Here is an 18,627-nt window from a genome sequence, read left to right on the forward strand (position 1 = left end):
TGTTTACGCTTCTTACATCAAGCGAGGCGTCGTTTGGCATTTACCAGCGTGATGTGTGGATTATGAGCAGCCGCTCGACCACGAAATCCAAGTTTTCTCACCTCCCGCCTAACTGTCATAGTACTTGCAGTGGATCCTGATGCATTTTGGAATTCCTATGTGATGGTCTGGATAGATGTTGCCTATTACACATTACAACCACCTGCAACTGTCGGCGGTCTCTGTCAATAAACGTATCCCTTCACGTTTCACTTCACTATCGGAAACAGTGGATCTAGGGTTTAGGATTGTGGAAATCTCGCGTACAGATGTATGACGTAAGTGACAACCAAACACCTAGTAAGTAGGCTGTTTTTATATTGTTAACGCCACGTAGCGTAAGTAGGCCGTTTAAGTTTTTACATTGTTAACGCCACGTAGCGCTCTGTATGAAAATCACTGGCTGTACTGTGTGCAGTCTGTGGCTGGGTGGCATTGTTGGAATAGTCGCTTTTGTAGTGTTGGGCAGTTGGATGTTAACAGCGAGTAGCGTTGCGCAGTTGAAGGTGAGCCGCCAGCAGCGGTGGATGTTGGGAGAGAGATGGCGGAGTTTTGAGAGCGGATTATCTGGACGTGTGTCTATCAGAGGCAGTAAATTTGTAAGACTGGATGTCATGAACTACTATATATATATATATATATATATATATATATATATATATATATATATATATATATATATATATATATATATATATATATATCCTGGAAATGGAAAAAAGAACACATTGACACCGGTGTGTCAGACCGATCATACTTGCTCCGGACACTGCGAGAGGGCTGTACAAGCAATGATCACACGCACAACACAGCGGACACACCAGGAACCGCGGTGTTGGCCGTCGAATGGCGCTAGCTACGCAGCATTTGTGCACCGCCGCCGTCAGTGTCAGCCAGTTTGCCGTGGCATACGGAGCTCCATCGCAGTCTTTAACACTGATAGCATGCCGCGACAGCGTGGACGTGAACCGTATGTGCAGTTGACGGACTTTGAGCGAGGGCGTGTAGTGGGCATGCGGGAGGCCGGGTGGACGTACCGCCGAATTGCTCAATACGTGGGGCGTGAGGTCTCCACAGTACATCGATGTTGTCGCCAGTGGTCGGCGGAAGGTGCACGTGCCCGTCAACCGTGGACCGGACCGCAGCGACGCACGGATGCACGCCAAGACCGTAGGATCCTACGCAGTGCCGTAGGGGACCGCACCGCCACTTCTCAGCAAATTAGGGACACTGTTGCTCCTGGGGTATCGGCGAGGACCATTCGCAACCGTCTCCATGAAGCTGGGCTACGGTCCCGCACACCGTTAGGCCCTCTTTCGCTCACGCCCCAACATCGTGCAGCCCGCCTCCAGTGGTGTCGCGACAGGCGTGAATGGAGGGACGAATGGAGACGTGTCGTCTTCAGCGATGAGAGTCGCTTCTGCCTTGGTGCCAATGATGGTCGTATGCATGTTTGACGCCGTGCAGGTGAGCGCCACAATCAGGACTGCATACGACCAAGGCACACAGGGCCAACACCCGGTATCATGGTGTGAGGAGCGATCTCCTACACTGGCCGTACACCTCTGGTAATCGTCGAGGGGACACTGAATAGTGCACGGTACATCCAAACCGTCATCGAACCCATCGTTCTACCATTCCTACACCGGCAAAGGAACTTGCTGTTCCAACAGGACAATGCACGTCCGCATGTATCCCGTGCCACCCAACGTGCTCTAGAAGGTGTAAGTCAACTACCCTGGCCAGCAAGATCTCCGGATCTGTCCCCCATTGAGCATGTTTGGGACTGGATGAAGCGTCGTCTCACGCGGTCTGCACGTCCAGCACGAACGCTGGTCCAACTGAGGCGCCAGGTGGAAATGGCATGGCAAGCCGTTCCACAGGACTACATACGGCATCTCTACGATCGTCTCCATGGGAGAATAGCAGCCTGCATTGCTGCGAAAGGTGGATATACACTGTACTAGTGCCGACATTGTGCATGCTCTGTTGTCTGTGTCTATGTGCCTGTGGTTCTGTCAGTGTGAACATGTGATGTATCTGACCCCAGGAATGTGTCAATAAAGTTTCCCCTTCCTGGTACAATGAATTCACGGTGTTCTTATTTCTATTTCCAGGAGTGTATAGAACACTATTAAGGTAAATACATTGTTTGTTCTCTATCAAAATCATTCATTTCCTAACTATGCCTATCAGTAGTTAGTGACTTCAGTAGTTAGAATCTTTTATTTAGCTGGCAGTATTAGCGCTCGCTGTATTGCAGTAGTTCGAGTAATGAAGATTTTTGTGATGTAAGTGATTCGTGAAAGGTATAGGTTATTGTTAGTCAGGGCCATTCTTTTGCAGGGATTTTTGAAAGTCAGATAGCGTTGCGCAAAAGATATTGTGTTTCAGTGTAGTGTTGATCAGATAAGTAAAGAGAGTAATGTCTGAGTACGTTCAGTTTTGCTCAGCTGTTTGAAAAGTAAATAACGTAAGACGTGTATCAGCACAGTCGTACTTTAATTTTTCTAAGGGGAATTTTTAACCTGACCACGTTCGAAGTCCGTGTGTTCCACGGAGCGCCCCATTCTGCTCTCTCATGATGTCTAATGACTACTGAGGTCGCTGATATGGAGAACGTGGCAGCACAATGCACCTAATACGAAAAACGTATGTTTGTTGGGGATGTCCGGATACTTTTGATCACATAGTGTAGCTTCCACTTTTGTGGGGCACAAAACGACCACATCCAACAGCGACTGGAGGTCACGAACAGGCCATTCAGCGAGGTATAGAAAAAAGAGTAGGTTTATTTCCATATCGCCCGTATAAATATTTGCGGACCCCTTCAAACTCTGCCACGAACGCTTAACAAAGAGAGGGCCTGGCGCTATGCTGGCAGAGTACTGAGGGCAGGAGGGGGGCTGCGCCGGGCAGCGGTCGTGAAGTGGCCAGCGGGGGCGGAGGCTCCGTCACTCCTCCCTGGAGTCGCTGTCGCCTTCCTCCTCCTCGGACGTCGGCGTGACGTGGATGCGCGGCGGGTCGAAGCCGCCGAAGGACTGCCTCCGGGGAATCCCCGGCTGGCGGTGGTCCGACACGGACGAGGGCCCCGGCTGCGGCTCCGCCTTTGCGGAGGCGGGCAGCACCGGCAGCGACGACGACACCCGCTGCTCCCGCTGCTCGGCCGGCGGGGGCGTCGGCTGGCGGTTGCGTCGCATGCGCTTCCACACCGCGTCCAGGCAGAAGCAGCGCAGCTTCAGGCGGCCCAGCTTCCCCTCCGGCGATTCCCTGCACCGACAGGGCAGCCACTCAGCCTGGCAACACGAATGTACATTTCGTGGAACTTTTTCAGGGCCACGATCGGGCTCATCTTAATACAGCCGTCAGGCTTAATAACGTGACACTTGGGGGTGCTCTGATGACAGAAAGCATGAGTCACATTTCAGTGGTGTCGGTGGAGTCTATCAGCAGGACGTGTTTCACTAGACATGGCCCGCACCTCAACAGGTATGGGAAGGGGAGGTTGGCAAAGCTTGTAGGTGACAGCATAGGTGGGGGTGGTGGGATCACTCGTGGGAAAATTCCTGCAGTAGTGGGTGTTAGAGCGGCACCTTTCTTAGATTGAAGTCAGCTGAAAGGTATTCCTGCTTATGGGAAGTCTCTCTAACAAAGGAACCACTTTTGACAAAGCTTAGGTATCCGAGTAATGAGGGAATTAGTATATTTCATCAAAATATACAAGGTATTAGAGATAAAGTTAGTGAACTGCTTATAGATGTTGACTCTGAAATTATTGGTATATCTGAACACTTCTTAAATAAGGAGATAATTCAGAGGCTTCCTTTACCAGGATACAGGTTGGCTGGCAGCCTTTCTAGGAGCTCTTCGCGGTGTGGGGGAGTAGCCATGTATGTGAAAAACGACATCCCATTTGAGTCAATTGATGTTTCAAAGTATTGCACTGAAAAGGTCTACATCTACATCTACATGACTACTCTGCAATTCACATTTAAGTGCTTGGCAGAGGGTTCATCGAACCACAATCATACTATCTCTCTACCATTCCACTCCCCAACAGCGCGCGGGAAAAACGAACACCTAAACCTTTCTGTTCGAGCTCTGATTTCTCTTATTTTATTTTGATGATCATTCCTACTTATGTAGGTTGGGCTCAACAAAGTATTTTCGCGTTCGGAAGAGAAAGTTGGTGACTGAAATTTCGTAAGAAGGTCTCGCCGCGACGAAAAACGTCTTTGCTTTAATGACTTCCATCCCAATTCGCGTATCATATCTGCCGCACTCTCTCCCCTATTACGTGATAATACAAAACGAGCTGCCCTTTTTTGCACCCTTTCGATGTCCTCCGTCAATCCCACCTGGTAAGGATCCCACACCGCGCAGCAATATTCTAACAGAGGACGAACGAAGCTGTCTCTTTAGTGGACTTGTTGCATCTTCTAAGTGTCCAGCCAATGAAACGCAACCTTTGGCTCGCCTTCCCCACAATATTATCTATGTGGTCTTTCCAACTGAAGTTGTTCGTAATTTTAACACCCAGGTACTTAGTTGAATTGACAGCCTTGAGAATGTACTATTTATCGAGTAATCGAATTCCAACGGATTTCTTTTGGAACTCATGTGGATCACCTCAAACTTTTCGTTATTTAGCGTCAACTGCCACCTGCCACACCATACAGCAATCTTTCCTAAATCGCTTTGCAACTGATACTGGTTTTCGGATGACCTTACTAGACCGTAAATTACAGCATCATCTGCGAACAATCTAAGAGAACTGCTCAGATTGTCACCCAGGTCATTTATATAGACCAGGAACAGCAGAGGTCCCAGGACGCTTCCCTGGGGAACACTTGATATCACTTCAGTTTTACTCGATGATTTGCCGTCTATTACTACGAACTGCGACCTTCCTGACAGGAAACCACGAATCCAGTCGCACAACTGAGACGATACCCCATAGGCCCGCAGCTTGATTAGAAGTCGCTTGTGAGGAACGGTGTCAAAAGCTTTCCGGAAATCTAGAAATACGGAATCAACTTGAGATCCCCTGTTGACAGCGGCCATTACTTCGTGCGAATAAAGAGCTAGCTGCGTTGCACAAGAACGATGTTTCCTGAAACCATGCTGTATACGTATCAATAGATCGTTCCCATCGAGGTGATTCATAATGTTTGAATACAGTATATGCTCCAAAACTCTACTGCAAACCGACGTCAATGATATAGGTCTGTAGTTCGATGGATTATTCCTACTACCCTTCTTAAACACTGGTGCGACCTGCGCAATTTTCCATTCTGTAGGTACAGATCTATCGGTGAACGAGCGGTTGTAAATGATTCCTAAGTAGGGAGTTATTGTATCAGCGTAATCTGAGAGGAACCTAATCGGTATACAATCTGGACCTGAAGACTTGCCCGTATCAAGCGATTGGAGCTGCTTCGCAACACCTAAGGTATCTACTTCTAAGAAACTCATGCTAGCAGCTGTTCGTGTTTCAAATTCTGGAATATTCCATTCGTCTTCCCTGGTGAAGGAATTTCGGAAAACTGCGTTCAATAACTCCGCTTTAGCAGCACAGTCGTCGGTAACAGTACCATCGGCACTGCGCAGCGAAGGTATTGACTGCGTCTTGCCGCTTGTGTACTTTACATACGACCAGAATTTGTTCGGATTTTCTACAAAATTTCGAGACAATGTTTCGATGTGGAACCTATTAAAGGCATCTCGCATTGAAGTCCGGGACAAATTTCGCGCGTCTGTAAATTTTAGCCAATCTTCGGGATTTCGCCTTCTTCTGAACTTCGCATCCTTTTACCGTTGCCTATGCAACAGCGTTCCTAGCTGTTTTGTGTGCCATGGGGAATCAGTTCCATCTCTTACCAATTTATGAGGTATGAATCTCTCTATATCTTTGAATTTGAGCCACATCTCGTCTACATTTGCATAGTCAGTTCGTAAGGAATGGAGATTGTCTCTCAGGAAAGCTTCTAGTGACACTTCATCCGCTTTTTTAAATAAAATTATTTTGCGTTTGTTTCTGGTGGATTTGGAAGAAACGGTATTGAGACTAGCTACAACGACCTTGTGATCACTAATCCCTGTATCAGTCATGATGCTCTCTATTAGCCCTGCATTCTTTTTGGTGGTGGTGGTTTGTGTTTAACGTCCCGTCGACAACGAGGTCATTAGAGACGGAGCGCAAGCTCGGGTTAGGGAAGGATTGGGAAGGAAATCGGCCGTGCCCTTTCAAAGGAACCATCCCGGCATTTGCCTGAAACGATTTATGGAAATCACGGAAAACCTAAATCAGGATGCCGGAGACGGGATTGAACCGTCGTCCTCCCGAATGCGAGTCCAGTGTGCTAACCACTGCGCCACCTCGCTCGGTCACTGTTTGTGGCTAAGAGGTCAAGTGTGTTTTCGCAACCATTTACAATTTGCGTGGGTTCGTGGACTAACTGCTCGAAATAATTTTCGGAGAAAGCAGTTAGGACAATCTCGGAAGATGTTTTCTGCCTAGCACCGGTTTTGAACAAGTATTTTTGCCAACATATCGAGGGAAGGTTGAAGTCCCCACCAACTATAACCGTATGAGTGGGGTTTTATTTGTTACGAGACTCAAATTTTCTCTGAACTGTTCAGCAACTATATCATCGGAGTATGGGGGTCGGTAGAAGGAGCCAATTATTAACTTAGTTCGGCTGTTAAGTATAACCTCCACCCATACCAATTCGCACGGAGTATCTACTTCGGCTTCACTACAAGATAAACCACTACTGACAGACACAAACACTCCATCACCAATTCTGCCTAATCTATCTTTCCTGAACACCGTCTGAGACTTCGTAAAAATTTCTGCAGAACTTATTTCAGGCCTTAGCCAGCTTTCTGTACCTATAACGATTTTAGTTTCTGTGCTTTCTATTAGCGCTTGAAGCTCAGGGACTTTCCCAGCACAACTACAACAATTTACAACTACAATTCCGACTGTTCCTTGATCCAAGCACGTCCTGTATTTGCCATGCACCCTTTGAGATTGCACCCCGTACTTTCCCGAGGCCTTCTAAACTAAAAAACCGCCCAGTCCACGCCACACAGCCTCCGCTACCCGTGTAGCCGCCAGCTGAGTGTAGTGAACTCCTGACCTATTCAGCGGAACCCGAAACCCCACCACCCTATGCCGCAAGTCAAGGAATCTGCAGAAGGAGCCAATTATTAACTTAGTTCGGCTGTTAAGTATAACCTCCACCCATACCAATTCGCACGGAGTATCTACTTCGGCTTCACTACAAGATAAACCACTACTGACAGACACAAACACTCCATCACCAATTCTGCCTAATCTATCTTTCCTGAACACCGTCTGAGACTTCGTAAAAATTTCTGCAGAACTTATTTCAGGCCTTAGCCAGCTTTCTGTACCTATAACGATTTTAGTTTCTGTGCTTTCTATTAGCGCTTGAAGCTCAGGGACTTTCCCAGCACAACTACAACAATTTACAACTACAATTCCGACTGTTCCTTGATCCAAGCACGTCCTGTATTTGCCATGCACCCTTTGAGATTGCACCCCGTACTTTCCCGAGGCCTTCTAAACTAAAAAACCGCCCAGTCCACGCCACACAGCCTCCACTACCCGTGTAGCCGCCAGCTGAGTGTAGTGAACTCCTGACCTATTCAGCGGAACCCGAAACCCCACCACCCTATGCCGCAAGTCAAGGAATCTGCAGAAGGAGCCAATTATTAACTTAGTTCGGCTGTTAAGTATAACCTCCACCCATACCAATTCGCACGGAGTATCTACTTCGGCTTCACTACAAGATAAACCACTACTGACAGACACAAACACTCCATCACCAATTCTGCCTAATCTATCTTTCCTGAACACCGTCTGAGACTTCGTAAAAATTTCTGCAGAACTTATTTCAGGCCTTAGCCAGCTTTCTGTACCTATAACGGTTTTAGTTTCTGTGCTTTCTATTAGCGCTTGAAGCTCAGGGACTTTCCCAGCACAACTACAACAATTTACAACTACAATTCCGACTGTTCCTTGATCCAAGCACGTCCTGTATTTGCCATGCACCCTTTGAGATTGCACCCCGTACTTTCCCGAGGCCTTCTAAACTAAAAAACCGCCCAGTCCACGCCACACAGCCTCCGCTACCCGTGTAGCCGCCAGCTGAGTGTAGTGAACTCCTGACCTATTCAGCGGAACCCGAAACCCCACCACCCTATGCCGCAAGTCAAGGAATCTGCAGCCAACACGGTCGCAAAAGCGTCTGAGCCTCTGATTCAGACCCTCCACCCGGCTCTTCATCAATGGTCCGCAGTTGGTTCTGTCAACGATGCTGCAGATGGGGAGCTCTGCCTTCATCTCGTAAGCAAGACCGTCAGCCTTCACCATATCAGATAGCCGCTGGAATCCAGAGAGAATTTCCTTAGATCCAAAGCGATACACGTCATTAGTGCCGACATGTGCCACCACCTGCAGCTGGCTGCACCCTGTGCTCTTCATGGCATCCGGAAGGATCCTTTCCACATCAGGAATGACTTCACCCGGAATGCACACGGAGTGCACATTGGATTTCTTCCCCTCCTTAGCCGCCATATCCCTAAGGGGCCCCATTACGCGGCTAACGTTGAAGCTCCCAACTTCCAATAAGCCCACCCTCTGTGATTGCCCGGACCTTGAAGGCTGAGTATCATCCTCTGGAACAGGGTAGGCAGCTGCATCTGGCTCAGCCAGAGACAGTGTCTGAAACCTGTTTGTCAGACGCACCGGGGAGGCTTTCTGATCAGCCTCCGAGGACGCCTTTCGCTGCCTGCCACGCCTTGGAACGACCTCCCAATCAACCACAGGCGAGGGCTCAGCCCCACTGCGGGCAGCAACCGAGGCAACCACAGCGGCAGACCGATCTGGGGACAGACGGGACGAGGTTGACATCCCCGTGATACCCAAGTCCGGCTCCCCACGGTGGTGCCCATTGGTAACAGCCTCAAGCTGCGCGACCGAAGTGAGCACCACTTGCAGCTGTGAGCGAAGGGATGCCAACTCAGCCCTTATCCGAACACAGCAATCACAGTTCCTGTCCATTCTAATCGATGTTGAACAACAGTTAGTGAAACATGAGTCCGTGCCTAGATAACGCAAGGTAATCGGTAACTAAATCTCGAAATTACACCTCCTATAAGAAACTCACACGCAATTTAAGTAAGAATCTACGAAGTAAACAATAAAGCGCGATGCTACAACTCTCAAATACTATAATACGCCCGAAATTTAAGAATTAAACAATGGAAGTACCCAAAAATACGCAAAGAAATTAAGAATTAAACTATGTAACAAATAAGTAAGCTAGGGGTATATGACCTGCTGCTACACCTGCTTATCCAACGGCGGCAGGGAGCACAGGTGTTTGAATGTTGTGCAGGTGTGGTTAAATTTAATGGAGTTAAGCTTCTAACTGTTATTGTTTATAGATCCCCAGACTCGAACTTCACAACATTTTTGCTAAAGCTACAGGAGGTTCTTGGTTCACTTTATAGGAAATACAAAAAGTTAGTTATATGTGGTGACTTCAACGTTGATTTTATAAGTGATTGTGCAAGGAAAAGGATGCTGGTAGACCTCCTTAATTCATATAATCTTATGCAAACCGTATTCTTTCCAACGAGAGTGCAAGGGAACAGTAGAACAACCATAGACAACATTTTTGTTCATTCCTCATTACTAGCAGGGCATTCTGTTAGCAAAAAGGTGAATGGCCTTTCAGATCATGATGCACGAATATTAACTCTAAAAGATTTTTGTGCTGTAACACATGTTAAATGTAGTTATCAATTGTTTAGGAAAGCTGATCCAGTTGCTGTAGGGACCTTTGTAAACCTTATAAAGGAACAAGAGTGGCAAGATGTTTATATCGCTCATAAAGTAGATGATAAATATAATGCTTTTCTCTAGACTTTCCTCGTGCTCTTTGAAAGTTGCTTTCCGTTAGAACGTTCAAAACAGGGTACTAGCACAAACAGGCAGCCTGGGTGGCTGACTAGAGGGATAAGAATATCTTGTAGAACAAAGTGGCAATTATATCAAAACGTCAGAAACAGGCAAAATCTAAATGCAGCAGCCCATTACAAACAGTATTTTAAGGTGCTTAAAATGTTATTAGGAAGGCAAAAAGTATGTGGTATGCAGATAGAATAGCTAAGTCTCAGGATAAAATTAAAACCATATGGTCAGTCGTAAAGGAAGTGGATGGTCTGCAGAGACAGGTCGAGAATATAGAATCAGTGCGTAGTGGGATTGTCCGTGTTCCTGATAAGGCGCGTATATGTACAGTATTTAATAATCACTTTCTGAATGTAGCAGGTGAACTAAATAGAAACCTAGTCCCAACAGGGAATCACATAAGGCTCTTAGAAAAAGTGTTCCGAGACTGTTACCTGAAATGCTCCTCCATGATACTGACAAGAGGGAGATTGAGTTAATAATTAAATCACTAAAGACCAAGAACTCTCATGGATATGACGGAGTATCTAGCAGAATACTGAAGTATTGTTCTATGTATGTTAGCCCAGTACTTAGCCGTATCTGTAACTCGGTAGTGAGGCCACTTTATAAAAAGGGAGACAGGGATAATGTTGACAATTACAGACCTATTTTATGCCATCGGTGTTTGCTAAAGTTATCGAGAAGGTTGTATATACAAGGTTACTGGAGCATTTAAATTCACATAATTTGCTGTCAAATGTACAGTTTGGTTTTAGAGGGTTTAAAAACTGAAAATGCTATATTCTCTTTTCTCTTTGAGGTTTTGGACCGACTAAATAAAAGGTTGCGAACGCTAGGTGTTTTCATTGATTTAACGAAGGCTTTTGACTCTGTTGACCACAAAATATTACTGCAGAAGCTGGACCATTATGGAGTAAGGGGAGTAGCTTACTATTGGTTCTCCTCTTACTTTAAGAACAGAAAGCAGAAGGTAATTCTCCGCAATATTGAGAGTGGTAGTGATATTCAGTCCCAATGGGGCACTGTTAAGTGGGGCATTCCCCAAGGCTCGGTGCTGGGGCCACTTCTGTTTCTTATTTATATAAATTATATGCCATCTAGTATTACAGGTGATTCAAAAATATTTCTGTTTGCTGATGACACCAGCTTGGTAGAGAAGGATCTTGTGTGTAATATTGAAACAGTATCAAATAATGTAGTTCATGAAATAAGTTCGTGGCTTGTGGAAAATAATTTGATGCTAAATCACAGTAAGACTCAGTTTTTACAGTTTCTAACTCAAAATTCAAAAAGAACCGATATTTTGATGAGATAGAATGGGTATATTATAAGCGAGACGGAACAGTTCAAGTTCCTAGGCGTTCGGATAGATAGTAAGCTGTTGTGGAAAGCACACGTCCAAGATCTTGTTCAGAAACTAAATGCTGCTTTATTTACCATTAGAACAGTATCTGAAATAAGTGACAGTTCAACACGAAAAGTAGTCTACTTCGCATATTTCCATACACTTATGTCGTATGGTATTATTTTTTGGGTAATTCTTCTGATTCAAAAAGGGTATTTTTGGCTCAAAAACGGGCTGTTTGAGTTATATGTGGTGTAAGTTCGAGAAACTCTTGTCGACCCCTATTCAATAGTCTGGGAATTCTGACATAGCACTCACAGTATATATTTTCTTTAATGTCGTTTGTTGTTACCAGTATTATCTTATTCCGAAGAGTTAGCAGCTTTCACTCAGCAAATACTAGGCAGAAATCAAATCTGCAAGTGGACTGCATTTCCCTGACTCCTGTGCAGAAAGGAGTGCAGTATTCTGCTGCATCCATTTTCAATAAGCTGCCACAAGAACTCAAAAATCTTTGCAGCAACCCAAACACTTTTAAGTCTAAACTAAAGAGTTTCCTCATGGCTCACTCCTTCTATTCTGGCGAGGAGCTCCTGGAAAAGCTAAAAAAGTAAGCAAATTCCTGTGTTACATTGTTGATTTTCTTTATTTAAACTTAAGACTTATCACCTGAATGTGTTTTTTTATATTTCATTTTATCTGTTTCTACTGTCGTGTTATAATTCCCTGTATTGACTCGTTCCATGACCACTGAGACTTCTCCGTAATTTGGTCCCACGGAACAATAAATAAATAAATAACCATAGCACCAAGACACTCGTCAGGACCGTACCTTTGGCAAGAAATACTCACAGAGACAAACTTTCCAAAACACAACACTAATAGCAGAGAAACATCACTTAAGGTACCAAACAGGTACAAAGTTTTAACTACACTGAGGTGACAAAGGTCATGGGATACATCCTATATCGGTCGGACCTGGCATAGTACAGCAACTCGACGCGGCATGGACTCACAAGTCGTTTCAAGTCCGCTCCAAAAATATGGAGCCGTGCTGCCTATACAGGTTGGTCCATTGATAGTGACCGGGCCAAATATCTCACGAAATAAACGTCAAACGAAAAAACTACAAAGAACTAAACTCGACTAGCTTGAAGGGGGAACCAGATGGCGCTATGGTTGGCCCGCTAGATGGCGCTGCCATAGGTCAAACGGATATCAACTGCGTTTTTTTTTTTAATATGAACCCTCATTTCTTATTACATATTGTTGTACTACGTCAAGAAATAAGAATGCTTTAGTTGGACCACTTTCTTCGCTTTGTGATAGATGGCGCTGTAATAGTCATAAAACGTATAAGTACGTGGTATCACGTAACATTCCGCCAGTGCGGACGGTATTTGTTTCGTGATACATTCACCAGTGTTAAAATGGACCGTTTACCAATTGCCGCAAAGGTCGATATCGTGTTGTACGGCTATTGTGATTAAAATGTCCAATGCTATGTATGCTGCTCGGTATCCTGGACGACAACATCCAGGTGTCGGGACCGTTCGCCGGATAGTTACGTTATTTAAGGTAACAGGAAGTGTTCAGCCTCATGTGAAACGTCAACCACGACCTGCAACAAATGATGATGCCTATGTAGGTGTTTTAGCTGCTGTCGCGGCTAATCCGCACATCAGTAGCCGACAAATTGCGCGAGGATCGGGAATCACAAAAACGTCGGTGTTGAGAATGCTACATCAACATCGATTGCACCCCTACCATATTTCTATGCACCAGGAATTGCACGTTGTATGGCGACGACTTTGAACGTCGTATACAGTTCTGCCACTGGGCACAAGAGAAATTACGGGACGATGACAGATTTCTTGCACGCGTTCTATTTAGCGACGAACCATCATTCACCAACAGCGGTAACGTAAACCGGCATAATATGCACTATTGGGCAACGGAAAATCCACGATGGCTGCGACAAGTGGAACATCAGCGACCTTGGCGGGTTAATGTATGGTGCAGCATTTTGGGAGAAACGATAATTGGCCCCCATTTTATCGATGGCAATCTAAATGGTGCAATGCATGCTGATTTTCTACGTGATGTTCTACCGATGTTACTACAAGATGTTTCACTGCTTGACAGAATGACGTTGTACTTCCAACATCATGGATGTCCGGCATTTAACTCGCGTGCAGTTGAAGCGGTATTAAATAGCATATTTCATGCGTTGTCAATGCATGTGCGAACATTACGGAACGCGAACTACTCGCTGTTGAGAGGAATGTCATTACACGTATTGCCAAATGCAATGAGGTTGACGGACATCATTTTGAGCATTTATTGCATTAATGTGGTATTTACAGGTAATCACGCTGTAACAGCATGCGTTCTCAGAAATGATAAGTTCCCAAAGGTACATGTTTCACATTGGAACAATCGAAATAAAATGTTCAACGCACCTACGTTCTGTATTTTAATTTAAAAAACCTACCCGTTACCAACTGCTCGGCTAAAATTGTGAGCCATATGTTTGTAACTATTACAGATCTATCACAAAGCGAAAAAAGTGATCCAACTAAACATTCATATTTCTTTACGTTCTACACGAATAGGTAACAAAAAATAGGGGTTCCTATTTTAAAAAACGCAGTTGATATCCGTTTCACCTATGGCAGCTCTATCTAGCGGACCAACCAAAGCGCCATCTGGTTTCCCCCTTCAAGCTAGTAAAGTTTCGTTCTTTGTGGTTTTGCGTTTGACGCTTATTTCGTGAGATATTTGGCCTGGTCACGATCAATGGACCGCCCTGTATAGCCGTCCACGACTGCGAAAGTGTTGCTGGTGCAAGATTTTGCGCACCAACTGACCTCTCAATTATGTCCTATAAATATCCGATGGGGTGCATGTGGGGCGATCTGGGCTGCCAAATTATTCGCTCGAACTGTCCAGAATGTTCTTCAAATCAATCGCTGAACATTGTGGCCCGGTGACATGGTACACTGTCAGCCATAAAAATTCCATCGGTGTTTGGGGAAATGAAGTCCACGAATGGCTGAATATCGTCTCCAAGTAGCCGAACATAACCATTTCCAATCAGTGATAGCTTCAGATGGATCACACGACCCTGTCCATTCCATGTAAACACAATCACACCCCTATGGAGAAGTGCCTTGTTGACAGTTTGGGTCCATGACTTTGTACGGTCTGGGCCACACTCGAAACCTACTATCAGCTGTCACCAACTGAAACAGGGACTTGTCTGACGAACCCACAGTTTTCCAGCCGCCGAGGGTGCAACCGATTCGGTTACTAGTTCTAGGTGATTTCGTGCTGCTAACAAAGGCACTCGCGTCTCTAGTCTGCTGTCGTAGCCCGTTAACGTCAAATTTCGCCGCACTGTCCTAACGAATACGTTCTTCTTCCGTCCCACATTGATTTCTGATGCTATTTCATGCAGTGTTGCTTGTCTATTAGCACTGACACCTTAGCGCAAACAACTCTGCACTCGGCCGTTAAGTGAAGGTCGTCGGGCACTGCGTTCTCCCTTGTGAGAGGTAATGCCTGAGCATTGATATTCTCAGCACACTCTTGAGACTGTGCATCTCGGAATGCTGAATTTCCTTACGATTTCCGAAGTGGAATGTCCTTCTTCAACTACCATTCTGCGTTCAAAGTCTGTTAATGCGGCCAGAATCACGTCGGAGAAATTTTTACACGAGGCACCCGAGTACAAATGACAGCATCCCAATAAATTGCTCTTTTATACTTCGTGTACGCGATGCTACCGCCAGCTGTATTTGTGCGTATTTCTATTCCATGACTTTTTGCCACCTCAGTGTATTCTCTATCGTAATCCCTTGACAGAACTAACCCACAAAACTCCATTTGTTGTTGAATCTCACACGAAGAGGTCCCAAGGAGTGCTGCAGAGTTCTTGCAACCATCTATACGGTGATGTAGGTTAGGGTGCCAGGCATCATACCATGCAGCCATTCACCTGGCGGCCATTCATTTGCGAGTAATCGACGAAAAAAATTCATAATTCGCGCCATGTTCTAGAGCTTTAAAAATACAAGTACTACACGGATTGGTGGTGTAGTGTTATGGTTGAGATACTTTCTGTTATCAGAAGACTCTGGGTTACAGTTTCATAAGGTACAGTGAAATCTTTCATTTTTACGTCTTTATCGAACTAACTTTCATCATTTTTATCCAATTAATTGCTTTAAATGTATTTCTTTATTTATAATCCTTTGTCGTGCCATTTTAATCATCGTTTTAACTTCTTTACTTGTACTCATTTTTCTCCCTTTCATTCTTTTTCCATTCTGAGAAGATCAAAAACTGATTACTATTAACCTGGGAAATTTTCACAGATTTTAAAACGTGAAATAGTTGTGGTGTTTGAGAAGTACTTCAAAAACATCAAAAACTGAAATCAATTTGTAATTGTGTTCTTCAAATTTAAAGACAGTGTGTTGGACTTAATATGCTTTGATTCAATACTTCGTAAAATATAAAAATAAATGGTAAATACATAACTAAACATTTATTTTTGTCATTATTGTAGAATAACATTACCTGTTAATACAAAATTAATTTTCACAAAAAATTCTGATTTATAGCGTGTTGATAACGTCCTTTTTGCTGCCAATTGACTTAGAAAACCATTTTATTACACAATAAATATATTTACGTTGATCATTTTATGTTGAATTCACAGTGTGTTTCCGGTAAAAATTCCTATTTAAAGAATCTCCAGACTGGCCATACTATTGACTTCTCTTCTTATTTTAGTACAATCCTCCTCCTTCCAAGTACCCACAAGCTGAGACACAAACTTCTTCCCAGTTACAGTATGAACTGCATCGATGATGTTTTTCCCTTACAATCATCCCAAAACCTTTACGTAGTAAGTTATTCATATCAATCTCCTTGCCTTGCTCACTCTACTGCATAGTGAAATTACTGATCGTTCAGGAACAAGGCACATTGTTCTCCCTTTTTTAAAAGGGGCTGAACATCTTGGAAAGATCGGTTGGCTCCATTTTTATTTTGATCGTTACTTTTCCATCTTTAATTGACTTCTGAGAATGTAATTCGTTTCTTGTTACTGATACCGTCCATCTTTTTAAAATATTCACTGGGTGCAGTTCGCATAAAGAATGTGGACTGAAGCTACAGATCTATATACACGATAGTAATCTTTGTGTGTCAGCGTCCCAGATTTCTTTCGAAGATGTTTTTCCAAAACTCCAAAGACACCGTCAAAGAAAGAAAAGAGTGGCCTCTTAGTAGATAAAACAGTGTTCAGTTCTTAAGCTGCTGAGGAACTTTTTAAAGTAGGAAGATATCAAAGCATGTATCACATGAGCATTTTTCTTTTGCCCTCCACAGCTATCTTAGAAAGCCTCACCCTATTATTCTCAAGAGAAAACTGAAACCTTCCCAGATAGTCAAAGCTATCTGCGGCAACCTCAGCAGAACTTCTGCAAGCTTGAATTTCCGTCCAGACATAGAGGTGTGGATTCGTGTTATCCGTTTCTGTTACACAGAGAGTGTGATAGTTAATCTGACTTGAATAATATGCCTCCTTGATCGATAAATTTGAAAGGACCTGTATACACTGCATAACAGAGCGTAGGGTTGTTGAATTACAGGGCTTCACCGTCATAAGCAGATGAAAAGATTTTGCGATTAATCTATTTCTGATTTTTCGTTTTGGGCAGCTGTAGCCAGTAATAAGACCTGTTAAGGAGTATCTACAAGTATTTGGGGCAGGTGTTCCGAAACCTAAATTAAATATTGCGTTGAAAATTTCCTGAAACAACCATTACCTTCTACTTGTAATTCACTTGATAAACTTGGATTATAATTTTTGATCAACTTCCTGATGGTCTGTTCTGAAAGAAGGTACAATCTTTAGCTCTTCTTCCTAGAATATTGCTCTTCTACCTGCCCTTTAGGCTCGAGATGAAACTAATAACCTTCTCTCTCTTTATAGCCATCACCACCCATAACTGATTTAACAATAGTATTTGGATGACTCTGCTATAAGCCAAACACTTTTGCAAAAAAATTGCAAACGCTGGTTCCAAATCACCATTTACTGGAATGCGATACATGGCGATCATTGCTGTAGCATTCCTGCTATCAGCTCTTGAGTGGCATCTCTTTGGTGAAGAAAAATGAGTCATCAGTGAAATACGCTGATCCTATTCTTTCTTGTTTGGAGCTCCAAATACTTAATTTTTTTTAAATTTAGTAGTGTTCTACCGTAACATCAAGCGCCGACACGTCGGCCTGAACGATACAGCAGAGAAGAACGACACCGCGGTAGAAGCGGCACCTCTACGAAGAGAACATAAGAGCCGCTCCAGCTAGCCTCAGTACACTAGAAGAGCCGCACTAGAAGACCGCAATAGAAGACGAGCTGCGATATAAGCTCTTTAGCCGTGACTTCCGATGTATATTACACTACTGGCCATTACAATTTATACAACATGAAGATCACGTGCTACAGACGCGAAATTTAACCGACAGGAAGAAGATGCAGTGATATGCAAATGATTAGCTTTTCAGAGCATTCACACAAAGTTGGCGCCGGTGGCGACACCTACAACGTGCTGACATGAGGAAAGTTTCCAACAGATTTCTGATACACAAACAGCAGTTGATCGGCGTTGCCTGGTGGAACGTTGTTGTGATGCCTCGTGTAAGGACGAGAAACGCTTACCATCACGTTTCCGACTTTGATAAAGGTCGGATGGTAACCTATCGCGATTGCGATTTATCGTATCGCGACACTGCTGCTCGCGTTGGTCGATATCTAATGACTGTTAGCAGAATATGGAATCGATGAGTTCCGGAGGGTAATACCGAACGCCGTGCTGGATTCCAACGGCCTCGTATCACTAGCAGTCGAGATGACAGGCATCTTATCCGCATGACCGGTCGGAATGGCCGAGCGGTTCTAGAAGCTTACAGTTTGGAACCGCGCGACTGCAACGGTCGCAGGTTCGAATCCTGCCTCGGGCGCGTGTGTGTGTGATGTCCTTAGGTTAGTTAGGTTTAAATAGTTCTAAGTTCTAGGGGACTGATAACCTCAGAAGTTAAGTCCAATAGTGCTTAGCGCCATTTGAACCACTTTTTTTATTCGCATGGCTGACGCATCGTGCAGCCACATCTCGATCCCTGAGTCAACAGATAGGGACGTTTGCGAGACATC

General features: G+C 44.5%; 1 protein-coding gene across 2 annotated transcripts in view; it reads right to left on the reverse strand.

The window, feature by feature from the left end:
- Positions 1 to 2,811: 2,811 nt before the first annotated feature.
- The window catches only part of LOC126336576 (uncharacterized), an 87,508-nt gene continuing 71,692 nt past the window's right edge, over positions 2,812 to 18,627 (reverse strand). For both annotated transcript variants that reach the window (XM_050000431.1, XM_050000432.1), the window contains one exon: positions 2,812 to 3,309. In XM_050000431.1, the coding sequence (XP_049856388.1) occupies positions 2,994 to 3,309 (316 nt within the window). In that variant the 3' untranslated portion in view covers positions 2,812 to 2,993. The remainder of the gene's footprint in view (positions 3,310 to 18,627) is intronic.

This window comes from Schistocerca gregaria, chromosome 2 (assembly GCF_023897955.1).
Source record: "Schistocerca gregaria isolate iqSchGreg1 chromosome 2, iqSchGreg1.2, whole genome shotgun sequence".
NCBI lineage: Eukaryota > Metazoa > Arthropoda > Insecta > Orthoptera > Acrididae > Schistocerca > Schistocerca gregaria.